This window comes from Phocoena phocoena, chromosome 3 (genome assembly GCF_963924675.1).
Source record: "Phocoena phocoena chromosome 3, mPhoPho1.1, whole genome shotgun sequence".
NCBI classification, from domain to species: Eukaryota; Metazoa; Chordata; class Mammalia; order Artiodactyla; family Phocoenidae; genus Phocoena; species Phocoena phocoena.
The window spans coordinates 89,392,938-89,420,327 of NC_089221.1; the positions used below are offsets into that span (position 1 = coordinate 89,392,938).

A 27,390-nucleotide genomic window follows, 5' to 3' on the forward strand; every position below is an offset into this window, starting at 1 on the left:
ACATTTTTTATATAAATAATGTTCTTTTTAATGAAGAAAATGAAATAATAGGTTAATAGCCATCACAAAATCTCTGCATGGTAGGAGTTTTTTTCTTTATCATTTTTCCTAATTTCCAAGATTTTGAAAAACAGCATATGTGGCTTTAATAACTACAAAATAATAAATGTTATTAAATAAATATAATATATTCCTACTGCATAAAATAAGAATAGTAAATAAAATAAAATATCTCATAGTTCTACTTACCATTCAAAGGCATCCACTGATCAATTTTTACACGAGAAAGTGACGTTTGAACAAAATCTTGAACTGGGGAGCTAGTAAACCACTTAATTTCTGGGGAAAAAGCATTCTAGGCAGAGGGTGTATTTATTGCAAAGACTATAAGGCAGGTGCAGGTCTGGACTGTCTAAGGTACAGTAACGAGCTCTGAGAAGAGGGGAAGGTGAGAGTATAGGGAATGAGATTAGAGAAGTAATGGAGAACAGATCTCAGGACCTGTGGAACATGATTAAGGGTTATGGCTTTTCTCTGAATGAAATGGGGAGCCATTGGGTTGGGAGGTTATACCAGAAGATTGACATGCTCTGACTTTTGAATTAAATGGATCACTGTGTTGATAATATGCTTAAGGTTAATAAGAATGGAAAATTGAGGTTGTTACAGCAACCCAGGTGATAGAAGATGACAGTTTGAGCAAGGATGGTATCACAGGAACTAACAGGAAGTGTTTAGCTTATGGATATGTTTTGAAGGTTGAGCCCATGAGATTTCCTGTGGATTAAATGTGGGGTATGAGAGAGAGGAGTCAAGGACAACTTTAAGGTTTTGCGCAGGAGCACTAGAGGAATAGAATTTGTTTCAAGTGCATGATGATGAATTAGAAGACAGATCCTTTCTTATCCATTTGAGTTATTGACACTTAAATGTGCTGTTAATGCTGAAGACATTTGAGTTGTTTAAATGGACTATAGACCCAAGGATTATTTTATTTTATTCTTCACTTCTAGCTCTGCAGGCAGAAGAATCTGCCTTCTGGGGCAAATTAGAAGGCTAAACTCTTTGTTGGCTGCCCTATCTGGATAATGATGGAAATACCAAGATTTTCTAGTCCCTGACTAAACATTGTCTGACTTTACTCTCTCTCTCTCTCTCTCTCTCTTAATTTATTCAAAAATATCACGTTTGTTTTTAGCTATCCAGTTGTAAGAACATAAGTTTTCAACCAGTGTCTGTTGAATTGAGGAATTGAACTTCCTTTTTACTCCAGAGTAATCTAGTTATTTTCCTTTTAACAGCATGTGCTTTAAGCCAAATATAAGAATTTTTGTTGAAAGAATCTCTGTTATATGTCAAATATATCTGGCACCATGGAATGAGTTCCTACTTTTTAAATGTTTAGCTATCCTATAAGATAATTGCCTTTACTTTGATGTTTCTGAAATTGCACATTTTTAAGCCCTTTTACTAGACTAGTAGACAACGTATATTTATCTTCTCTGCATATTTTGTTGACTTCAGCTTAATTGAACAGCACTATCAATAAAATCCTGTTTTGTTACATTTCAACCAACAAAATATCTGGTTTGTTGACTAAATATTGTCTGTATTATGATTCAGTAGTAATTCATTTTACCATAATGTTCAATATATTTTCAATTTTATAGTTAGTCACTAAATTGGAATGATATCAATTGAGATGTATTGACAGCATCATTGAAGCTTTATCTGTTTTCATCATCAGGTATATTTTCTTTCTTTAAATACATAAGGTAAATGTTAATTCCAAGCCTTACTATCAAATACACTGAGAAAAGTACCAAACTAAGAATCAGGAGACCTGAATTGAGCTTTTTCTCTGCTGTATAACTATTGTCAGGTTACTTAACCTTTCTGAGTTTTCTTTTCCATAAAGGGAGGAAATGAATGTGTACCCACCTTGCCTGACAGGATATCTGTGACACTGAAATGAGATTATGTTAAGTATTTTATATATTAAGAAATACTGTTACAAAAAGATTCTATTTTACTTTTTTCTATATATTAAGAAATACTGTTACAAAAAGATTCTATTTTACTTTTTTCTAATAGTGTACCTTAGTTCACATGTAAATTAATTTGTAGATACTTACTGAGTTCTTAAGTATGAATTGTAGATTTTTCTATAGGATTATCTTTTGTAATATTTCTTATTTATGAAGGCAAAACCTTAATTAATTTCTCTGAATATGTAGTACATATACGTGCACAGGTGTCTAAGTGTCTTCTCCTTAGTCCCTAGTTCCCTACCTCAGAGGTAACCTTCCAGAAGCATTGTATGCAAATATAAACATAAATTTATATTATATGCTTTCTGCTCTTTTGACACAAATGGTAAAACATACAGTAGTGTTCTGTACCTTACTTTTTACTTAATATATTTTAAGTATCACTTTGTAACAGTGAGTATACAGTTACTTCTTTTTTTTTCATTTATTCAACAAACAAATATTTATTGCACGTCAGGTGTCATTTTAAGTTCCGGGGATACAGTAGTGAACAAAATAAACATTTTTTTTTTGTCCTCATGGACCTTTCACTCTAATTGGAGGAGACAGACAATAAACAATCATACACACACACACACACACACACACACACACACACACACCTGCATACATATATATGTCAGGTGGTGGTAAGTTCTTTGGAGAAAAATAAAACAAGCAGGGAGAAAAAGGGTGCTGGGAGGGGTTTTCATATATATGGTGGTCAAATAAGGCTTACTGATAAAGTGATTTATACAGAGATCTGAAAGAACTAAGGGAGCAAATGATGGGATTGCCTGGGGTGAGAATATTCCAAGCAGTGGGAAAAGCAGTTGAGAGGCACTGATGCAGGAGTCTGGTTCTTGTGTTGGAACAACAAGGAAGCCAGTGTGGCTGGAACAGAGTGAGCCAGAGTAGTAGGAGATGGGGTCAGAGAAGTAGTGGGCATTTAGATCGCATAGTCACACAGACCATTGTAAGGACTTTGATACTACCTCTTAGAGAAATAAGACTCTGAGCAAAGAAGTGACATATTTACATGGTTTACAATTGTTTGTTATTATAAAGACAGCTGGTGAAATCCTATAATTTTACTATGTGTGTAAATAGAGGTTATATGTAAGATACATTTTGGAAGGTTTTATGCAGTTTATATAGGTTTAGATGTTACTCTCAAAGTAATTTAAAGGTTTCTTAACCTGAGAACAATGTCAGTTATGGATGTTAATTACTACATTAATATCGACATTAATATTTCAGTTTTATAGATTAATAAATTCTTGCTTCCAGCTTTCCTGTGGCAAGAATTTTATCATGCTGAACTTTCAGTGGCTTTCTAGACCATTAAATTAATAAATTCTCCTGTAGATCTGATACTTAAAGTGTATTTAGAGGTATATGCTTTATGTTTATTTGATGCATAAATTTCTAATTTATAAAACAAAGTTAGGAGATGATAATGATTACATTATAAAAAACTTGTTGATTTTTCTAAGTAATTCAGGTCAAGATTCCTTAACATTGCTAATCATCAAGGAAATGCCAATCAAAACCACAATGAAATATCACCTTACACTGGTCAGAATGGCCATTATCAAAAAAACAACAAATAACAAGTGTTGGCGAGGATGTGGACAAAAGGGAACCCTCTTGCACTGTTGGTGGGAATGTAAATTGGTGCAGCCACTATGGAGAACAGTATGGAGGTTCCTCAAAGAATTGAAAATAGAACTACCATACAATCCAGCAATTCCACTTCTGTTTATTTATCCAAAGGAAATGAAAACACTAACTCGAAAAGATATCTGCACCCCCATACTCCTAGCAGCATTATTTACAATAGCCAAGATATGGAAACAATCTAAGTGTCCCTCAATAGATGAATGGATAAAGATGTGAGATATATATATATATCTATCTCATATATATGTGTACACACACACACACATACACACACACACACACACACACACACACACATGAAATCTTGCCATTTGTGGCAACATGAATGGGCCCTGAGCGCATTTTGCTAAGTGAAATAAGTCAGACAGAGAAAGACAATTACTGTATGACCTCACTTATATGTAGAATCTTAAACAAAACAAAACAAAAAACAACTCATAGTTACAGAGAACAGACTGTGTTTCATTGCCGGAAGTAGGGATGGGGAGTGGGTGAAGGTGGTCAAAAGGTACAAACTTCCAGTTATAAAATAAAATGAGGGGTATGTAATATACAGCATGGTGACAATAGTTAATAATACTCTATTATATATTTGAAAGTTGCTAAGAGAGTAGATCTTAAAAGTTCTCATCAGAAGAAAAGAATTTTTATAACTGTGTGGTGATGAATGTTAACTAGACATGTTGTGGAAATCATTTCTCAGTATATACAAATATCAAATCATGATATTATGCATCTGAAACTAATATAATGTTATATGTCAATTATATTCAATTAAAAAAGATTCCTTTAAATGTTCATTTTTCTTTGGTTCATACAAATGAAGTCATTTCGCATCACAGACTGGTTAATGGATGATGCCAGAGACATTTTTGCATCAGGCCACTGTATATTAAGTATCAGGGGGAAAGAAAACAAAATTTCAAGCTGTTTTTAACTTCTATTTTAACTATCTCTGTTCATATTTATATGCATATTCAGTGAGTAAATAAGCCAAATCAAGTATATGGTAAATGAAATGTAACTTTTTCATTTTTATACACAAACACACGCACACATATATACATGTAATATACTATAAACCAAATGAAAAAGCTACCTTTCATTTTCATGTATATGTATATATATGTATACATATATATATTCCTAATTTGTCTTTTTAATTATGGATTTCTTAATATCTTAGCACTAATTAACTAGCCAGGGGTTAGCTAGCTCTAAAAGGATATAATAAATGAACAAAGTAAAGTTAAGAATTAAATATTGCTATGATTAATGCAAATTAAAAGATTAATTAATTATTCAGTCATTTGGGATTAAACAAGTGTTTAATCATTACTTATTACATGAATATTTTGTACCGGGGTTTTGTGGGAAGGGTGGGTCAAAGATAAAATAGATTTAGAACCTACCATAGGTTTGGTGGTGGTAGATGGAGCAAAAGTAATTGATTTAACAATTAATTTGAAACTTGGCTGCATTTTGACTTGTATATATCCATATATTAAAACATTAGAAAAAAATTTAGGTGCCTAGCAGTACGTAGACATACACTCAGCTGATGTTTACAGAGGGACCGAATAGGTACAGAATTTCAAAATATCTATTTATAGGTTATAATTGATGCCATTCAGTTTTTTTAAAAAATGGGTTAAATGTTGATGTTAGCTTCTATCAGATATTTCTCATTTTATAAATAATTGTGGCAGTGGTAGTCTAACAGAGTGACAAAGTCTCCAGTAGTTACAGAGATAATGACTAATGAGTTATTGCAATAGAATTGTCACTCTAGAGAGAGCTCCAGCTGCAGAGCCAGACTGCTTGGATTTGTATCCATGCTCTACCACTTAGGAGGTGTTAGGCAAGTTTCAGGACTTTTCCTGCCCTCATTTCCCAATGTGTAAATCAGGAATTACAGTTTTACTTACTCTTGGATTTGTTGTAAGGGATAGTTAAGTTTACACATTTAAAGCACATAGAACAGTGCCTGCAACTTAGTAAACTACCATTGTCTTTTATGTAGATGATAATTATCACAGAAATGATGATTTAATGTAAATGCTTATTTTCTGCTAGTCTTTATTCCTTAGTCTTGATATTATTTTTCATTAAGCATGAGTATTTTCTTTTAAAAATGTATCCTGTTAATTTTTAGATGATAGATAAGCGTGTTTGGGTTCTACTCTGTATTTGAAGTACAGACTTTCTTGGGTATCCAAGGGGGATCGGTTCCAGGAGCCCCTGCAGTAAAATGGTATGGTATTTGCATATTACCTACACACATGATGATACTTTAAATCATCTGTAGATTACTTGTAATACCTAATACAATGTAAATGGTACGTAAAATAGTTGTAAATACAATGTAAATGCTATGTAAATAGTTGCCTGCACAAGGCAAATTCAAGTTTTACGTTTTGGAGATTTCTGGAATTTTTTTTTCCAAATATTTCAGATCCATGGTTGGTTGGATCTGTGGATGTAGAACCTGCAGATGTGGAGGGCCTACTGTATTGTGTTCTTTAGCCATAATAGATTACAAAGTATTTTTTAAACAAAGTATCATGTAATTAATTTTACTTATATATTGCTGGCATCAATAGGATTGACCAGCTAATTTTTTAAAGAAAATTTTTAGTGCTATTAGTTTACTGTAAGCTCATTTTTTTCTTCTACTGCACTATTAAAGTTTGTGTTTAAAATTTTGCACAAAGCAATTTTTATAAAAATATAACTCATAATCACATTTTTTAATGACAGTTTTCTTTTAGAGTAAAAAAAAATCCTAAATAGCATTATATTTTATAATTATTCATTACTAAAATAACATTTTTCTTTTAAGTTTGCAATTATGGAAAATTCAATTAACAGCTTTTAATACTTATATTGCCTTTTAAAAATAACTCTCTTTGTTGTCAATTTATGCCATACCGTTATTTATTCATTCTGTCAGTTGAAACCAGTTTTTCTTTATACCTCATTGATTTCCATCTCTCAGTATTATTTAAAGGCTCACTTTTTACCAGCAGGGCAGGGTGGAGAAAATGTGGAAACTTGAGTCAAATTATCATGCGTTTCATTACCTTTAAGTAAATTTTTACCCTCCTAAACCTCAGTTACTTCATCTGTAAAATGTGTTTAGTAATATGCACCTCAGAGGATTGTTATTAGGAATAAATGAGTTGTGCAAATGCAAAGGCACATTATAGAGCCCAGACATAGGAAGGTGCTTAGTACGCATTTGGTTTTTGTCCCCTTTCTTTTCCCTCTCCTCTGCATTTCTCTTTTTCCTCCTTTCTTCTGTCTCTTGCACCTTTGTCCCCATTTCTCCTCTTCCTTCCTCTGCCTTCTTATTAAACACAATTAACCAACTTCTATGAATATCTATTGTGTGCCATGGATGGAGACATCCTGGAGTAAAAGAGAGAGTCTCTGTACTCAAAAATCTACATTCAGCAGGCAGAAAGTTGCAATTAATAATTGATTAACAAGAAAACATCAGAGTTAAGTGCTGTGATGAAATTGATCATTAATATTCCTCAGGCTTTAGCCTTCAGCCCTTGGCTTTCAATCCTTTTCTTTTCTTTGTATTCATGTTATCTGTGGGCTTTTTTTCCTTCTGTCATGACTTAAACATCAATTGATGATCCCCAAATCTACATGTCCAAGGAAATTAGGAATACTGGAATACCACTCAAGATAAATACAAAAAATGAGAGCAGAGAAGTTAAGTGACTTATGCAAATTCACACAAAAAACGTTAAATGTAATACAAATTTTAATTTAACAACAATTTCATTATTATTCACACACCAATTAGATTTTCTTTTTGTGGGTTTTTTTTTGGGGGGATTAACTGTTAACTGATAGACATAGTATTAACTGACATTCATTCTATGTTAATTCAAAATGTAAAAAATCTTTGGACTTTTTCATTGTAGTTTAGTGCAGATACATTATTTGAAAAGACAGGGGAGAGATCTAATCACCTGAAGAAGAAAAAAGATTTTTACATACATGTCTAATTTGTCATACTAATTGTGAATAATAAAATTGCTAAAAATTTCTATTGATAATGAATGCAGTTCTTCCTTTTCTCCCATAATATAGTTTTGTTTTTGCATACCCATTAAAAATAAATCAATAAAGAGCAACTACTTGGCATATAAACCATGGTATAAGATGTTCAGGACATTCTTTTAAAAATTTAAAAATTATCTAATTTTCTTCAACCTGAGAAAAGTGTTTCAGCCTCTACAATTTATTTGCTAATTCCTCTATTACATTGAATAGTATTTGTCTTAAAATTTATGTGTGAGTATGTTATCTTTTGACTTGAATTGAAAGTAAACAGTTGGCCTTTCATGTAGTGAAGGATTCATATATTTTTATCTCTAAAGTCTTCTGTCATAAATTTTGAAAGTTATTTTTATGACATATCAATTTCTTTAATTTAATTGAAAGGTTTAATAAAGAGAATATGTGAGTATTATGATTTATTGCTTCCTTTGGTACCTAATGAAAGAATTTTAAATCCTAATAAATTTTCTCTTTTATTATAATGTTCTGAAGAAAATTATTTCTCAGTATTAATATTTAAAAGATTAAGACTCAACTGTTAATTTTTAAAATCATTGGTTTAGTTTGCAAATCCCAGACAAATGATAAGATCTCGGACTAAGGAAAGATTTTCTCTGTCAGAATGTATCTAGAGATCTTTTAGAGTAGAGGCTAATTCTTCCAGATAAGTTCTCAAAATTGCTTAAAAATCATTTACTCCTTGGAAGGAGAAATAACTCAATCAGAAAGAAATCATTTATACTTCTACTGTGTATTTAACTATGTGGTAGATGTTACAAGGGCCTACAAGAGAATATAAACAAACTTAGATCCTTTTATCTGCCTTCATTTTGAAATTTGAATGAATGCTATCATACTGATAATGTTAGAAACATAACATTTGAACAACTAGAAGTTTACATTATTAAAACAGCATAGTTAGGAAGCAAGAATATACAGATAGATTAATAGAATACTCATCCAAAGAAGCCTATATGTTCTTAATATGAGTATAAGGCTATTTTAAGGAAAACAAAAGATTAAAAGATTATTCAGTTTATATCACTTTAGACCTTAAGCTAATGCCACATAAAAAATAAATTTCAGGTGTATTACTCAAATATAAAAAAATAAAGCCACAAAATGACTAAAGAAAATATAAGTGAACATTTTCCTGTGTCAGAAAACAAAGAATTAAATTGCAGAATAAAAATTGGGAATAATATGTGATGCAAATATGACAAGGATTAATGTTTTAAAATATGTAAGTAAATCATCCAAATTGGTTTATAAAGAAGGAATGCGTCAATTAAAAATGGACAAAGAACATAAGAAATTTATAATAAAGGAAATATAAGCTTTAATAAAGATATGAAAGAATTTTCAACCTCACTAGTAATGAAAATATTCATTAAGAAAAGCAATTAGAAAATGAGATTTTTAACTTGTCTGTTACCATCCACAGTGGCCTCCTTTCTACCTGTTCACTATGCTCCAGCCAGAGTAACCTTTTAAAATTTCAAATCAGGACAAGCCTGGTTATATTGACTCCCACAAGAATGGCTGCTTATAGCTTTTAGGCTAAATAGTACTTTTTCTGAATGGCCTGCATAAAAGGCTTTCCTTATATTGTCTGGCCCCTACCTTGGACTCTGACCAATCAGAATGTATGCTTGTCATAACTACCAGGTATGTCCCTATGGAAGAAACAGCAAAAAAAAGAAGTATATAAGGGGTGAAGGACTGGGATAAAAATCTTGGAGTAGTCCAGGGACTGACTATTCATCTAGTTTAAGAACAAGTATAGTTGGAGTAAGGTAGTTAAGAGGCTTATATGAAGCTATTAAGTGTGATCTGAAATTTCACATGTGAAGCAATTTTGACTGGTAGGTTCCAAGTTATGAATAGTAGAATGCAATGCTGAAGTTAAGCATAAATGAGCATTGTTGGAGATGTAGACATCCAAAGGAACTTTGAGGCCTTAGGTTAAGAGTCATGTACTGGAAAGAAAATAATTATAAGCCACTTGCAAAGATCTCAGTAAATAAAGGAGAGTGTCTGAAAGGCCAGTAGATGATAGCATTGCGAATGAAAATGCCCTGGCTTCATTTATGCTATTATTATAAGTACCTCATCTCTTATAATTCTATATAAAGCTTCTGGTGCTTAAGACAGTACCTGGCAAAGAGTAGGTGCTCAATAAATTTTTCTTCAACATGCTTGAAGAGATGAAATCATCAGTGTTTAGATTCCAGTCAAATGTTTGACTCCTTTTCTACATATCCCTTGGCATATAAGCACCAAACAAAACAAAGCACCTACTCAGTTAATGTAGAGGGGTAAATTATTCTAGAATATGTTCTAGAAAGTAATAAATTCCTCATAGCACTGATGGAAAGGATGCAGAGAAATAGCTTTAGCTAGCATATTCATCACTTATAGGTAGGCAAAATCAGAAACTCAGTATGCTGTGTCATTTAAGTGGGGTCAGGATGCACTGTGTTCTCAAAAATATCTTAACCACCACAACCGCTTTAGGAAAATTATTTGGCAATATCTACTAAAGGATATGGGCACACCCTGTGACCCAGAAATGAATACATATGTTCCCTAAAAGACATGTATAAGAATATACACAGGAGCACTATTTATAATAGACTGAAACTGGAAACTGCCAAATGTCAATCAACAATGGAATAGATAAACGGTGGAATATGTACCCAGTGAAATTGTCTGCAGTTATAAGAATGAACAAATTACAGCTATATACAGCAGTATGGGTGAAACTTACAAACATCATGTTGAGTGAAATATACCAGACGTTACATAATCTGATTCCACTTATATAGAGTTCAAAAAGAGGCAAAAGTAATCTATGATATATTGGAAGTTAGGATAGGGGTTCCCCTTGGTAAGATGACGGAAGGACTGAAAGGGGCACACAGGGGACTTCTGGAGTGCGGAAATGACTTGTATTTTGATCCATTTTCTAGTTACCAGGATCTTTTCAGTCTGAAAATTCATAAACTGTACACTTTTTATTTGTACACTTTGCTGAATGTATCTTGTACTTCAATTAAGAATTTCAGAAAAAAAATTTGCTCCAATTAAGTGTGGGACCAAAATGAAGGCATGTTCCACTGTGTGTGTGTGTGTGTGTGTGTGTATGTTTGTGTCTGTGTGTTGGGCTGTTCATGGCTGTCCTTTCAGAATTACTTGGGACGAGGAGGGGCTTTTTAAACTACACAGGCCATACTTCTGTCTCTCTGTCAACCCTCTTCCTTCACCTTCTTCCTTCCCATATTATGTTTCCTCCATGGACTACATTTGTCCCTACCTTTCTCTTTTACTAACAAGCCATAGTTAACTATAATGCATGCTGTGAAAGTGTTGCATCCTTCAGGTCTCTTGGGGTTGAAAAAATTTTGAGAACTATTAGGCAAAGGAGTTTGTCTTAACTCTTTTAAATTCTGAATGCCTCTTGTGAAAGTAGCTTATTAAGCATTGTAAGATAATAATATGTACCTCAAATCAGGAGCTTGGGGAGCTAAAGAGAGTGTCAGTTACCCCAAAACTGGGTAGTGCAAGCATGTTGATTCTGACTTTTCACTGGTTATTTAACTCACCAAGAGAAAGTGTCTTTGTACTTTCTAGCATTTGATGACAGCATACAATTTAGAGGTCTCACTTTAATTTAGTGGTCACTTATTATAATTTGAAAATTGTGCTGGGGAATTAGAGCATAATTATTTCTATTTTGAAAGATAGACCATGCTTTTACAATGATGGAATAATTTGTGCAGATACTAAAGATATTTGGTATGTGAGCAGTAAAACAAACATGGACTGGCCATACCATGAGAAAACACTGATCTGTTGTTTTCCATGGGAATTTGAAAGCCTGATTTAATTTTCGTCTGCCATTCTTATAGGCTTCTTGGTTGATTTTTAGGGATGCTGCCTCTTTCCTGTCTCCCAAAGTCAGAAAGTCAGAGACAGCTTGACTTCTTGCTCTGTGGATGTACAATGTGATTTGGGATTAGGATGTTAAAAACCAAAGAATGCAGGAAACCTTCCTGTGTCCTCCTGTTTTTCCATAGAGTTCTTCAGCTGATTGACAGGAAGTGAAAAAGAGCTGACGCTTTAAGCTTCAGCTGTATCACTTCTAAGAAAGGCAGCCTAGTAGAATGACCATGTCTAGGGGTCTGAAGATTGCAGAGAGCATGATGTCACCAATATGAGATAATCAGGTTTGTTTTAAATTGTTCGGCGAAAAGACTGTTAGCTCTGGGAATTTGTAATCTTCACATTGCAAGGCTTTTTATATAGATTTCATATTTGCTAGTTTATATACTTGTGTCATTCACTCATCCATTCACTTCCTGCTTTAGTACTCAGAGTATTTGAGGTAGCTAATGATGACAAAATACAGGAAAATACAAATAAAAAAATAAAATCAGCACCAGGAAAAATGGAGGTTGTAACAGATATCAAGACTGGAGGAAAAGCTATGTAGGTCATAGCTTGGATAGTTACTACAATAGAGCTATTATTTTGTGTCTAAGCTTCCCAAAGGCCAAAATGAAAGGGATGATAAAGTCATGTATTAGTTACTGTTAAATAAAAGAAGGCATGTCCCATTGCAGGGGAAGCAAAGCTTTTCATTGTATTTAGCTCTAACAGAATTTCTTACTGGAGGCTTTGACATTGACTTTTGCAGTAACAGTGCCCTTGACAATATCACTACAGCTCATGCTGGAAGAAGATTCATAAGGCCATCTCTTTCAGAATCTAGAATCCCTCAGTGGAAGTGGAGGCCATAACACCAAAATCAGTCCATGGAGGTCTAAGAATACAGCTGTATGTAAATGGAGTTCATCCAAGAATGTAATCTAGATTTAGAATAATTAATGAACTTGGATGTGATTCTAATGATTCTGTCTTAGTACTATTTTTCTCAGCTGCAGTCAGGTTATACAGTGGGTCATTATTTTCCCTGGGAAAAGTTTTCAACTGCAGGTATTTTATACTTGTTTGCAGGTGGATCTGTCAGATTAGAAGGATTTACTAGTAAATTCGCTGATTTTTAAAAATTGTTGAAGACCTATATTTTAAATTATTGGAAATATTTTATATATGTAAAATAATTTTGTTATGTTGTGAAAACGTAGCTCCCATAACATTATTCAAAGCTTGCCCCTTGTTAGGATTAAAAAACATTATTGACGATTAAAGGGAAATTGTCAGTGTTAAACTTCAACTTTTGCTTGCAATTTTCATGATAAATTGTGATGTCTCACTATTTTCTAGTTGATTATTCTTAATTTAACTTTGTAGATTTGTTTGTTGGCTTTATGTATAATTACTCTATCGATTTTAAAGATAAGTAGTTAAAGAGTGCTGAAAATCTCACTATTATATGAATTGTTCCATTTTGGAGGATTTTTCTAAACAAACTTTTTAATATCTATTGCAATTCAAAATTTAAAATTTCCTAAAGGATTATTCTTTGAGAGACAGTGGATTTGATTCATTAACATCTGGCCATATAAAGCCTCATATGTTAGGTTGCTCCAATATGTCATTTAAGGAAAATTACTAAAAGAAAGGAACTGACTGTATGCTGGACATAAACTATTGTTACTGGCAAACAACCCTGCAAGGAAGGAGTGATTCCTACCTTTCAGATGAGAACCCTGAAACTTGAAGAGAGTAAGGATTTTGATCAGAATAAGAGCGGCAGATTCAAACTCAGAATTTTCTGTCACAATAGGTTAAATTCTATCCAAGCAGTGTTGCCTGTTTACTAAGCCAACAGACTTATAGTCAGAGAGAACTTAGTTCAGACCCTCTCTGTGTTATTAAAGATATGACTATAGGAAAGGTCAACACAACCTCTCTGAGGTAAATATCTTTATTGGTAAAATGTAGCAAATCATAGAAACCTCATAGAATTGTTTTGAAAATTAATGAGATAATGTTTGTAAAAATGTTTTAGCACAGTGCCTGGCATATAGCTAAACTCAATAAAAGGTAGCTATAAAGAAAGAAAAAGTTACCATGATTTCTCCTAAATGTGATTTTTCAGTGTATTTATGTTGGAGGCTATATTCCACTTAAACATATTTTAATTCTTTTCATAGTGTAATACCTAAAGATAGCAAATTCCTAAAGATAAGAAACTACCAGCAGGTGGAGCTCAGTGTCAGAGAATCCAAGTTTCTGAAATTGAGCTATTTTTCATCTTATGTTTTAAAAATAAAATTAAATAAATGCATATACAGTTTTGAAATTTATATGTGAAGGCTTTCTATCTTTAACATGCTTACCAAAAGTCATCACCCTGCCACATGGTTCTTGAATATGTAAAAATAATGCTTTGGTTATTCGGATCAACTAAAATTCTTTGTTGTTTCTGGTATTATATATAATGTATGACAGTCATTTGCATGACGAAGACATACTTAAAGTGAACTTCATTTAAAAAGAGTGACTTAGAATTTGATTATTTCATTCAGGAATTGGACTGATGATCTCATATTTAACTTGTCAAAACCCTCAAATCTGCCACTCTCACAGTATTCCTCTTCTTAGTAAATTAAAGGTATCACCTTTAATCAGCTGTTAAAGCCAAAAATCGTGGGAATCACCCTGTGTTCACTCTTTCACAAATCTCACATCCACTCTATCCATAAGTTCTCGTGGTGCTATCTCTAAAATATATCCCAAATCTGACCTCTTGTCAGCATCTTCACTGTGATCATCATAATAAAACAGTAAGTTGTGGCCTGACTGCTTCTTCCAGACTACCTGTCTGCTCCTTTGCCCTTCCTACATTTTATTTTCTACGTAGTAACTGAGTGATCTCAGTGTGATCTTGTGTGATCTCCTGCTTATGACCCTCCAGTGGGATCCTTGTGTAATCAAAATAAAATTTCTTATCAGAGCTTGAACTACATGATCATATCCCTGCCTAGCTCTCCCCCAGCATGGCCTCCCACTCCTTCTCATCCTCCGCACTCTAGCCTTTCTGATCTTACTGTCCTTTGAGCAGGCCAAACTGCTTCTCATCTCAGGGCCTTTCTGTTTCCTCTCTCTTTAATGCTCTTTTCCCCAGTTTTTCATATGCCTGACTGCCTTCTTTTCATCATTTCAACTCAAATGTCATTCCTTTGAGACATCTCTCTGACTACTCTAGCTGTAATAGGCTCTTTGATTAACCCTCTACTCCCTTCCATCATTATCCTATTGCCCTTTTCCACTTCTTACATAGCCCTTACTTCTAGTTCTTTGCTGCTACTACTGCAATTTTGTTGGCTAACATTGACTATGTGGTAGGTTTCTTTTAAGCGTTTCTATGCATTAAATATTTTAATATGTGTATTTATATGTTATTAACTCATTTAATTATGGCATTTGATTACGTACATATGTATGATTTTAGCATCTATTTTCTTCCCCTATAATCCCTGCTAGCCCCCCAACCTGTAGCCCCACGAAGACAGGGACTTTCATTTTGTTTACTTTGATTTCCTTGGCCTTGAGCAGTACTTGGCAAATAGAGGAGGCTTAGTAAGTATTTTCTGAATATTGCACAAGTTCTTAGAATTCATAATAACAAATAGAGTCACCACATATTTAAGTAAAAAAACCTTCTTAGGGGAAAGGGAATATTTTCTAAGGAAAAAAATCATGCCTGATTATTCTTAGAGTTCTTTTATATGAAGGTAGTAGGGTACAGAAAAATCATCTACTTAGGTTTTAGGAAAGACTTGGCAATGTTCTTTACGAAAGATTGCTAAATATTAAGTCACCATTGGGTGGGAAGTATACTTTTAGCATGGCCCAAGAAAAGATTTAAAATCAGAAATCAGAGGGTAGGAATAAACAGATATTTATTTAACTGGAAAACTGTAAAGATAAAGATTAGCAATTAATAATCCCATCTGTTATGGGTTGAATTGTTTCCTCAAAAAGATATGTTGAAATCCTAATATCCAGTACCTGTGAGTATGACTTTACTTAATTGGAAATAGGGTCTGTAGATGTAATCAAGTTCAGATGAGGTTATTAGGGCAGGTTCTGATTTAATATGACTGGTGTCATTAGAAGAAAAGATAGACTGACCTGCAGGGAATACAGCCATGTGAAGGCCGAGGCAGAGATTGGAGTTACCAGCTTACCCTTGCAGCTGTAAACAAAGGATTACCTGGGGCTACCAGAAGCCATAAGAGGCAAGGAAGGAAAGTTCCTTAGAGTTTTGGAGGAAGCATGACCCTGTCAAAACCTTGATTTCAGACTTATAGCCTCTAGAACTGTAAGAAAACAGATTTCTTTTCCTTTAAGCCATGCAGTTTGTGGTATTTTTGTTAACAGAAGACCTACACTAATACAACATCCGTTGTACTTATTATCTATATAAGTGACCTGAAAGACTGCCTAGTGAGGTATCTAGATGACATCAAATTTTTCTAGTTGTGAAGAGAAAACCAGTGGGTACAGATGATCACAGGAGAAATACCTGAATTAGCTTTTTTTCTGGGCTGGACCAAGAAGCAAGAAATCTAGCTTCTCTAGATTTTATATTCCTTGACTGTGAACATTAATTTTGATTTATCTCCAAGATTGTTTCAAGATTTAAAGTTTTGTGATTTTATGAGCCTGTGAATTCATATGCCAGGCATCTAGTAAATGCTCAATGAATATTGAAACTATAAATAAATAAAACCACACAGGAAATAAAGAAAGGTAGGAAAATATAAGTAAGTCTATGTAGGTGTAAAACTACAAATTGTATGTTTAAAATGGTTTAGAGAAAAATTGAAACAAAGGAAAGAATATTGAGAATCAAAACTCATTGTTTCTTGAGTGTGTCAACCTATAGCAAAAAGACAAACTTAATAAATTGCTAATGCATCCTTTGAGACTCCATTTTGGCAACAGAATACTTTTGGTGAGATGGAGCAGGGATTTAGCCCAAGAAACATAATATCGGTTAATTGCATAGATTTTTGGAGCAGAGTTGCTTAGATTTGAATCCTGGGTTAACCGCTTATTGGCTGTGTGACCTTGGGCAAGTTAGTTAACTTTTCTGTGCCTCAGTTTTCTCTTCTGTAAACTAGGGCTTGTGATAGAACCTTTCTCATAAGGGTTATTGTGAGGGATTAAATGAGATAATCCACCTAAAACGTTTTAAACAATGCCTGGCTTATAAGGAGCTCCCCACCCCATGTTGTCTATTATTATTTATTAGTTGTAACATTTTATTAAATTATTCTCAAAATATAAAATGGGGCTTTTCCCTGATGGACATGATATAAAGATGAATGATTGTTATAACAACAAAATCAAAATGTATATATTTAAGCTAGAGAAATAGAGGAAATTATGCAAAGATGTAAGTCTTAATTTTTTTTTTTTGAAGTGCATGGAATTGGAAAGGCAAGCAAAGGGTTTAAAAGAAGAGATTTTATGTCATAATTGTGACCCAGGAAAGTTTTACTAAGACTTTTGTATAGCATGTCTCTCTTGCTCTTCTTCTATTTTTTCTTATTTGTAAAGTTTCTTGAACTTTGGTCCATTTTAAAGAATGTGCTGCACAGTACCTGAATATGATGTCTGGCATCTAGTATGGTTGCATAATACCTTCTTTTAAAAAAAAAAAGAATGAATAGAACAAGGATTTATGTAGCAATGAACAAACTATTATAGAACAGATTAACAAGATAGTAGCCCTATTTTCAAATTAAACGTTTATGCTTTAAGTATCCCGAACCCTCTACTGCTTCTCCAGCCCTTTCACCTCATTGTATGTTGTTAAGCTCAACACATTCCTGTCAGGAAATCTTTAATTTTTATTTAGACCTTAAAGATCATTTGTGTGTAATTTAGATTCTTTCTCTGTGAATCAGAAGAACTATAAAGAATTGGAGAACTATACCTCAGTAAAATTAATTAAAAAGCACTGGATTAAGAAAGGCTTTTTTAGCAAAGCTTTTTGCAAGATTTTTTTTAAACATCTTTATTGGAGTATAATTGCTTTACATTGTTGGTGTTAGTTGCTGCTGTATATCAAAGTGAATCAGCTACACGTATACATACATCCTCATATCCCCTTCCTCTTGCGTCTTCCTCCCACCCTCCCTATCCCACCACTGTAGGTGGACACAAAACACTGAGCTGATCTCCCTGTGCTATGCAGCTGCTTCCCACTAGCTATGTGTTTTACATTTGGTAGTGTGTATATGTCAATGCTATTCTCTCACTTCGTCCCAGCTTACCCTTGCAAGGTTTTGTTTCAAGAAGTGCTTGAAAGTTTGGTCTGTTCTCAGAGATCTCAAGATCCAGTGTTCTGAAGCAGATGACTTCTACAGGTTGAATAGGAAGCTATTTTATTCAAAATATCAATTACAAAATAGATTTATTTCTTAAGTAATGGATCTTCACTTAATGCATGAAGATTTCCTCTTTATTGCTCAATAAACGAATAATATTTGTTGGATATGTCAATTCCTTTCATCCAGAGTTGACTGGTATACTTCCATGCCAACAGGGGGAGTTAGCGTCAAATAGGAGATCCAGATCTGTGCCTTTTCTATCTTGCTTTTGGCTCAGACAGGAAGGTCTGTGGACAAATTGACTTCTGTGGGCCCACTATCATCAGCTCTTGGTTGAGATTTGAGATGGAGAAGAAAAATAGATGTTCCCATTGTGAGGGTAGGCCGGATCCTAGTTCTGACTCCCAGTCCTGTAAAACCTGTACTTTAAAGTACAGCTCTGAGGCTTCCTATCCTTCCACATCCGAAGTCAAAAGAGAACAGGTAAGGGGGAAGGCTGTCTCAGGCCTACTTCAGCCAGGGCCCAGAAATGATCTCAGAGTCCAACAGATCATCTGTTTTATACTGCTTCTTTATAAATGGGAAGAATATTTTCTCTTGACTTCTGAATATGATAGTAGACAAAATTCTTTTGAAAGAATTCTGTCACTCAGATGTCAAGCCAAGCCCATTAAAAAATGACAGGGGCTTGTTTTCCATTTTCATTTTATTTTATTTGTTTCCTTTCTTCACCTCTCAGATTTGAGAAAAATATGTGCTTTCTACTATTCCAAAACATGGGAAGGGAAAAGAGTACAGTTTTGTTGGATATCTGAGGAGAATCATTGCTCAATTTAAAATCTGTGATGCTATTAAGATTTCTTTTTTCCTGATTTCAGTTTCTTTCCTGGCTGGTGAGCCCAATTTTACCTTCTTATTTTCAATTTCTGTCAGCAAAGGAAAATAATATTTTTCTTGATTGGTATTAAAAAATTGGTGATAATACCTGATAAAGCTTTTTACAATGATATATAACTGTATAGTTAGTACTAATTTTATAATCAATTCTTACAGTTTAATTTAGAAACCTGGAACACACTAATTTTTTTAGTATTTTAGTGCATAGCATATCATTTCTCTAAATAAAAGGAATGGAGTCCTATCTTAAATCTGTTGTTAGTAAAGGATTATGTTTACATGTTATTTTGTAGTTTAAATTTAATTGCCTATATCCAGCAAGTCCCTTAATTAATGACCCTATATTTTAGGCTGTCATTCTTCTACATTCACTATATTAGGAAAAACAAGTTCTGGCCTTCAACTAAGAATGGTAAATGTCAAAAAAGAACATTTGATGATTATGTAGCCTCATATATTTTTTCTTTTATATTTGAAGAGAGTTTAATCGGCATGTAATTCCTGTTTTAATGTTACTAAATTCAATATTTAAGTTATGGTGTTCTAAATATTAGTGTCTTATAGTCATTGGGTAAGTACTATTCATAAGTATAAGAATCATTCCTTATATTTGTACGTTTTGTGTTGTCTTGATTTAAGGAGTCATAAAAATGTTACAGGATGTAGAATACATTGGTGTCATCTTGTCTAATCTATCATTTTATACATAAAAATGTATCTGAAGCCCTAGATAATTAGTGGCTCATGTAGCTAGCTAGTGACTTGTACAACTCTAATTTTCTGTAGCTTTAAAATAAAGTCCTGCTTCCTTTTCACTCTTCATTTCCTGATATATTTTATGATCTTTATTTGACATTTCTCTGTATTTGTATTTTTTGTATATCTCTTGTTGTTTTTGCAAAAGAACTTTATGCTTTTTATTTACTGATCTTGAAATTGTTTTTAATCCTCTTAATTTTTATCTTTTGTGTCAGCTATGCTGCATGTTTTCAAAATAAACTGGAAAAGGTTAAAATTTTGTTATTTAACTATTATAAAAATTTCTACATTGTCATGCATTATTCCTACACTATCCTAAAGTAAACAGAGTAAGCGTTTTTGTGTTGATGGCTATCAGGCACCATCCTCAAGTAGACATTAAGTATAGGTATGCACACTGTCTTCAAGTAGATACTTATTGAACTCTCATACCTGTGAACTTCCACCCATAATTGTAATAATTTATCTTTGGTTATTAGCTAATGCTGGCCTAAATACAATGAGATCTTTTAGACTTATGATAAATCTGTAAATATACTTTTAAGCATTTAAACATTTATCATCAGTCTGCTTAGTCAGATGTTACTATACCCACTCAGACACACACATATTCAGATCCACCTCTACTAGCTTATGTGATGATTCTGTACCTGAATTGATTAAAGGAGGGTCCTGTATTCTTATGGAGTCACTATTTATCCTCCTTTCATAGGGTGTTCTGACTTCTTTGGTTCTTGCTCTCTGATATTATTTTATGATGTTTCCAGTGAATCCTTATCACCATAAGATACATACTGACTCGTAAGTGTTCATTTTAGGCAGGAGCCATCCCCTTTTACCAGAAAGTCAGATTCTGGTAAAAGGTCCAGGCCTAGTTTGTCGTCTTCTGCTAAACTTTTGCCCCCCATGTTGCTGTCGCTAGCCATCTGCTCCCTCTGTCAATTAGTGTCATATTAATTCTGTGTTGTATATGGCAGATTCATTCTTTACTGTATTTTCACTTCCCTTAAGCATCCTCGTGCAACTCTCATCTTTTCAAAAATTTTTTACTGTGCCCCCTGGAATCTTATTCTGGTAAGCAAACTTCCTTTTCAAGAGAGGATTCATCCTCTCATATCCAGTATAACTCAGTGTTGAGAAGTGTTCCTTAATACTGCCTTTTGTATTCCTTCACTTGATGTGAAAGCCTCTGTGTTTTCAAGGCTTGTGGGGTTTGGTTGTACTACATTTACTCCTTCTCATTGCTGAATTCTTTCATGTTTTTGGTCATTCCTCTTCATTTATCAAAGAATGTGTTCTCTGGTTCATTGTGTGTTTTTCTACCCATAGGTATTTGGGATGACTTTAGCATTCATGTGGAAGATCCATCCAAAATCTTAGTTTCTATGTTCATCAATCAAAAAATAATATTGACCGAGGGATGGTAGCTAGTAAGCAAGTTTAGGTTAAGAGAATTTCTCTTAAAGGTGGAAGAGAGCTCCTTGGCCCTTTTTCCTCTTGAGTTTCTGGCATCAGCTCTGGACTGCTTACTTTCCTGTTTTATAAGAAACACAAAACCTTATTTGGTTAGTTTAGTTTTAGACATATTTTTGCCACATATAGTTTAGTGCAATTCTGACTGAAGGAATAAGTAAAATTTTAGTGAAAATAGAAAAATGTGACTTGGAATAGTACTGCTATTTTCTTTTTTTTTTTTTTTTTTGCGGTACACGGGCCTCTCACTGTTGTGGCCTCTCCCGCTGCGGAGCACAGGCTACGGACGCGCAGGCCCAGTGGCCATGGCTCACGGGCCCAGCTGCTCCGCAGCATGTGGGATCTTCCCGGACTGGGGCACGAACCCGTGTCCCCTGCATCGGCAGGCGGACTCTCAACCACTGCGCCACCAGGGAAGCCCAGTACTGCTATTTTCACTGTTATTATTTATTTGTTTGTATGTTTTAGAAGGTGCTTGCCTCCACAGGAGCTTGTGTAGCACTAAGATTATTAAGGTAGAATAATTTTAATGCGTCAATAGATGTTATTGATTCTAATATTAACAAATCTGGCTATCACATTTTGCTTTTATAAATATCTATATTTTGAAGGCATGGTATTCTCCCTCCCCACCAGCTCTCTAGTTTCTGGTTGAATTATTTGGAAGACTTAATTGCCTCTGCAGATTGACAGAGTGTCACAAGATGTTTTAAAGTTATATATGTATTTCAGTGTTTGGTGATATGATAACAGTATTTATGAAAGTAGTTAATTTGGTGAGTTCTTGAGATTTATTGTAGGACAATCTTTTTCATGAGGACAAAAACAAAGATTTCAGGATTTTAAGGGCAAATTTTACATATGTTAAGAGAAAACAAGGTAATTGTACATACTTCAGATTGTCCTTGCTAATTTTATAATTTTAGGTTATTGCTTTATATGCTCAATTTCTAAAAAATGATTTATTCTAGCTATCAATGATGTAATTTTTGTATGGCATCTGCCTTGAAAGTATACATCTATTAAAACTGTTTTTGCTTTTTTCTTAAGAGGATGAGAGAGAGTGGAAGTGGTAGAAAGTATGGTCAAAATTATAAAATAAACCAAAAGGATGAATGATAGGTGAATACTTTAGGCTCTGTATCTAGTCATTTAGCCAAATAATCCCTGGGGTCTTTATAGTTTACTTTTTGTTATGCTTTTCTATGTATTTAAAAAATATTATATAAACTTTATTCTGATTAAGAAACATACCTAGAGACATCTGAAAACATTGGATATATGTTGAAAATTCATCCCAAAATATAGACTCTAGTAGCCCTGAGGAAACTGGTGAAAGAGGAATGGCATGAAATATTTTTTAGCTTTTTTACTCAATCACAGCAGGTAAAGTATTTCTAAATTTCTAATATTATAGAGGTGTATGTCCTGCAATAATCAGTAAAAATTGCTGTTTCTTGTTTTGTTTGGTGGTAGCAAGAAAGCATTGGCCACCTTAAAGCTTCTCTTTGCCCCCTCACAAAATAATCTTGAATTAACAAAACACACAAAAGTAGATTGCAGAATGTATTATTGCTAATTCACTTTAAGTGATTATGGAACCAAGGGCAAATACTTCATTAGATAAAGCTAAATCTTGTGAATTCCTATCATGTTTCCAGGTATAATCGAGACACCATTCGAGTCACTGTTTACTAGAATTCCATAAATCCTCGGTTACATGGTTTAGCTATTGCATTATTTCACCCAATGAAAGGTTAGCTTTTCCTTTGTATTTAAGTTAACATGTATTTAAGATACATGAGCATCTTATGGAATTGAGCTTGAGAAATGAAGACTCTTATGGCTTGCTGATGATAGGCTCTCTGTGAATGAAGGGAACAGAGGCATGGACATATATACACTACCAAACGTAAGGTAGATAGCTAGTGGGAAGCAGCCGCATAGCACAGGGCGATCAGCTCGGTGCTTTGTGACCGCCTGGAGGGGTGGGATAGGGAGGGTGGATGGGAACATATGTATATGTATAACTGATTCACTTTGTTATAAAGCAGAAAGTAACACACCATTGTAAAGCAATTATACTCCAATAAAGATGTAAAAAAAAAAAAGAAGAAGACCTGTTGATGAAAAAATTGTTCCAGAATATGGCCTTGTTTCAAGGTTAAGAATACTTTAAGCCCAGTAGTAAACCATGTATTTTTTTTAAGAATGGTTATAAAAAGTGGTAGGCAAAATACTGCTTATTTTAAAATTATAGTTCTCTACTTAATCACAAATCTATGCCATTATTCATCTTTGCAATAAGCACAGAATACTTATTGCAAACATTAAATTTTTGAACTCCACAGTTAGCTGATAGTTCATGTAAACTTTACCATCTAACTTAGATTTTGGTCAAGTGTTAGTTTATATTTTATAAATTATTATAGATTTTTCTAAGGAAAAAAAAAAGCAAGTATGATTTGGGGGTGGTGGTGTTAAGTGAGGAGGAACGAGTGACTAACTGGCTCTATGAGCGAGTGAGAGGGAGAGACATAGGTGGAGTGGAGGGCGGCTACCATAGGTGACTGAGGTCATACTGGCTCCGCTCACCAAGTGCCCAGGGCAGTAGGAGCAGGCCGATGGGAGCGAGTGATTTCAGTTTGGGATGTTTAAAATTTGAGGTGTCCTGAACTTTCTTGTAGAGATGATTAGCAGGCAGTTTGAGATGTCCTTCTGAAGCTGGAGATTAAGACTTGGGAGTGTCCAGTGTAATTAAAGAAGGAGTGAGAGAAAAAGAAGAAAGTAGGGTAATTTGAAAGATACAAGAACAAAAGAGTGAACAGTGCAGTGGAGAGATAGATAAGGCTGAAAAGCTTTCTGTGATTTTGGCAACTTAAGAGGTCCTTAGTGAGCTCAAAGAGAATTGTTTCTGTGGATGGGGGAGGAAGGAGGTTAGGTTGCAATAGACCTAGGAGTGAAGAGGGTGAAGAAGTGAGGTTTCAGTTGAGGAAACAGTTTCAGAATATTTAAGAATAAGATGTATTTGAGATTAAGTCCAGAATGAGGGACTTTAGACATGTACCTCACCTCTCTGAGTCTGAGTTTCCTAAAAAACTGCTGGTGATTTGAGTCTGAAACACAGGAGACGAGGCTGTCTTGGTTATCGTAGAATCAGTGAGCACCCCACAGGAGCAGGAGTTTTTTTCTGTTTGCTTTTTCACTGATAGCTCCCTAGAGCCTGCATTACCGTCTGGAATACTGTAGTTGTTCAACAAACATTTGTTAAAAAATGAGAGTGATCACACAGGAAGATGGTACAGTATGAGGAAAAGGCTAAGACCAGAAGCTTGGGGAACTGGGTGGGTAGAGCAAGTAAGGCTCACAATGGAGACTAAGGAGGGACAAGAGAGAGGAAAGAGGAGAGTCACACAAAGAAGCATTTCAGGAAAGGAGCCATCAGTAAGACACAAATGCTGAGAAAGCTTGGATTCGTTTTCTCTGCTGTGTTACCAATCACCACAAACTTACTGGCTTCAAACAGGTCCTGCTTATTAGTTCACAGTTCTGTGGGTCCAGTTCTGTGTTGTCCAGGCCTGGCCCAACTCTTTGCTCAGGGTCTCATGATGTCAAAGTCAGTGTGTTGGCTGGCTGCATTCTCATCTGAAGCATGGGGGTCCTCTTCAAGCTCATGTGGCTGGGGCAAAATTCAGTTCCTTGCATTTGAGGACTGAGGTCCTGGTGAGCTACTTTTAGCTCGCAGAGGCCACCAGAATACCTTGCCATGTAGTCCCCTCCGGCAATGGAGAATCTTCCTCACACTGAATCTCTCTTAAGCTTTAAGTCTCTGCCTTCAGGAAGAGGCCAGTCTCTTTTAAGGGCTCACCTGATTGGGTCAGGCATACTCAGAATATTCTCCCTTTCTTACAGTCAGCTGTGCCACGTAACATAACCTAATCATGGGCGTGAAATCCACCATATCACTGTCCTAGTGATAATGCAGGATGTGCATGCGAAAGGGTGGGAACTTTAGAGACCATTTGAGAAATCTGCCTTCCACAGAGCTCAAGCAAAATGAAAACTGAATAGAGACTAGGAGATTTGGCAATACCTTCTTCCAGGATGGTAGTAAAAACCTGGAAATACTACCCAAATTTAAGGCGTGCAGGTAGAGTTTTACACTTAGAAACAAATAGAAAAACACCCAGTTTCTCCATAGGTCATTCTTTCTGTGACCTCTACTCTGAAACTAGAAGTAGGAGAAAAAATGATCTATTTGGATTTCACAGATGAATGTAACTAAGTTCACATAATAAAGATCAGAAAGAATCTTAGAATTTTCTACTCTTATTTAGAAGCAGTTCTAATGAACTTATTTTCATGATTTCTCAGTGTACTGTAGATTAGAAAGAGCAAATGGTAAATAGCGAGTGCAGGCGTGGGGTGGTGGAGGAGAGGGGGAGGAGTGGAATCAAGAATTGTCGGTAGCAGTAAGTGATAACCCATTTATTATTATTTTTTTTTGCGGTACGTGGGCCTCTCACTGTTGTGGCCTCTCCCGTTGCGAGCACAGGCTCCGGACGCGCAGGCTCAGCGGCCATGGCTCACGGGCCCAGCCGCTCTGCGGCATGTGGGATCTTCCCAGACCGGGGCACGAACCCGTGTCCCCTGCATCAGCAGGCGGACTCTCAACCACTGCGCCACCAGGGAAGCCCGATAACCCATATTTTAACACCAAGGGAGGAATCTGGAAAAAAAAAAAAAAAAAAAGGCACAAAATACAGATAGAAGAAATTCCAAAACGGAGTCTTATAGTTTTGACTCAGCAAGATAAGGCCAGATTATGTTCATTTTGAACTATGTAACAAAACAGAAATACAAATTTGATTTGTGAAGATAATCTTTTTTAAAGATATGGTCAAATAAGGCATCTCATTAGTGCCATTTAGTTTTAAAGGAAGTTATTCTTTTAAAAAGTATTAATTTCTATGCATTAAGATATGATAATTAGCTATTTGATTTTATTTTGTACCTTTAAAGCCTTAAGACAATTTGTTGGTAATTTTTTGAATCTGTATATAATTCTTAGAGGGCTGAAGCTGATTTAAAACAATTCTAGATATTAATCCTTTGGTTCTATAAATTATATTGTTGCCACCCAATCAGTATAGGGAAGAGAACAAATGATGTGATTTAGATTACGTTTCAGGTTTGAGTGTAAGAATTAGTATTCTGAGTAAGAACTTCTTATTGTCCTTGCAAAAGTTATTTACCCACTCCAAACTTTGGCTTTCTAATCTATGAAGTGAGGCTAACAGGACCTGCTATATAGTGTTATAGATGATTAAATCTACAGAAGACTTCATGGACAGGGTCCGTGGTGCTTGGCACATAGTTAGTGCTCAATAAATGTTAGCTACCTTCAGTGTTAAGGCCATTTTCTAAGCATGTCAATATTTTTTTCACAGAGACTTCAAGCAGTGTATTATGACTGTCTTCTTTGACATAGCCCCTAAAACTTTAGCAATAGTGATGTTTTATTCATGTATTTGAAAATACTTAAAATCATTTGGGTTCTCACTACTTTGAGATTTAATGAATTTTTAGGCACTGAATGAAGCATTTCTGACATGTGGATCCAAACTTTCCTGTATCTGTATTCAAAGGCCTCTCCCCTATCTTAGTGTTTTATCTTTAGTGAAAAAAAAAAAAAAAGATAATTGTATCTGTCTGATACAGATACAATTTCAATCATATCTAACATTTCACCATTTCGGGTCCCAAATGGCGTTGTGTGTGTGTGTGCACGTGTGTGTGTGTGTGAGAGTATATCTTCATATTAGCAGCATTCCTCAGTCTTATAATTATTTTTAATTAAGATTTACTGGTCTTTTTCTGTTTTTATTACATTCTTTGAGATATGGTATTCAAAATAGTGCATCTTTTTGGGGTATAAATGAACAACACTTTTATACTAAATGTTATGAATTTGAATGTAGTAATTGTTTCAATGTAACGTTTCTACTTTAATGTCATTAGAGCCTTTCCTCCCCACCCTACCCTGAATTTTTGAATGAGTGACCAATGCCCAGCATTTGGTTGGCTTAGTGGATGTAATCTAGGCCATGTGTTACAGTGGAAAAAGGAGTTAGCTTTGTCATCATATGTGT

At 34.5% G+C, this 27,390-nt stretch overlaps 1 protein-coding gene across 3 annotated transcripts in view; it reads left to right on the forward strand.

Annotated features, from left to right (window-relative positions):
* The window catches only part of FER (FER tyrosine kinase), a 477,172-nt gene that overhangs the window by 175,082 nt on the left and 274,700 nt on the right, over positions 1–27,390 (forward strand). The window contains exon 1 of one of the 3 annotated variants that reach the window (XM_065874933.1): positions 18,455–18,592. The exons of the other annotated variants lie outside the window; for them this stretch is intronic. Within the exon in view, the coding sequence (XP_065731005.1) occupies positions 18,455–18,592 (138 nt within the window). Of the gene's footprint in view, positions 1–18,454; positions 18,593–27,390 lie in introns of those variants that run through there. 3 annotated transcript variants of the gene reach the window in all.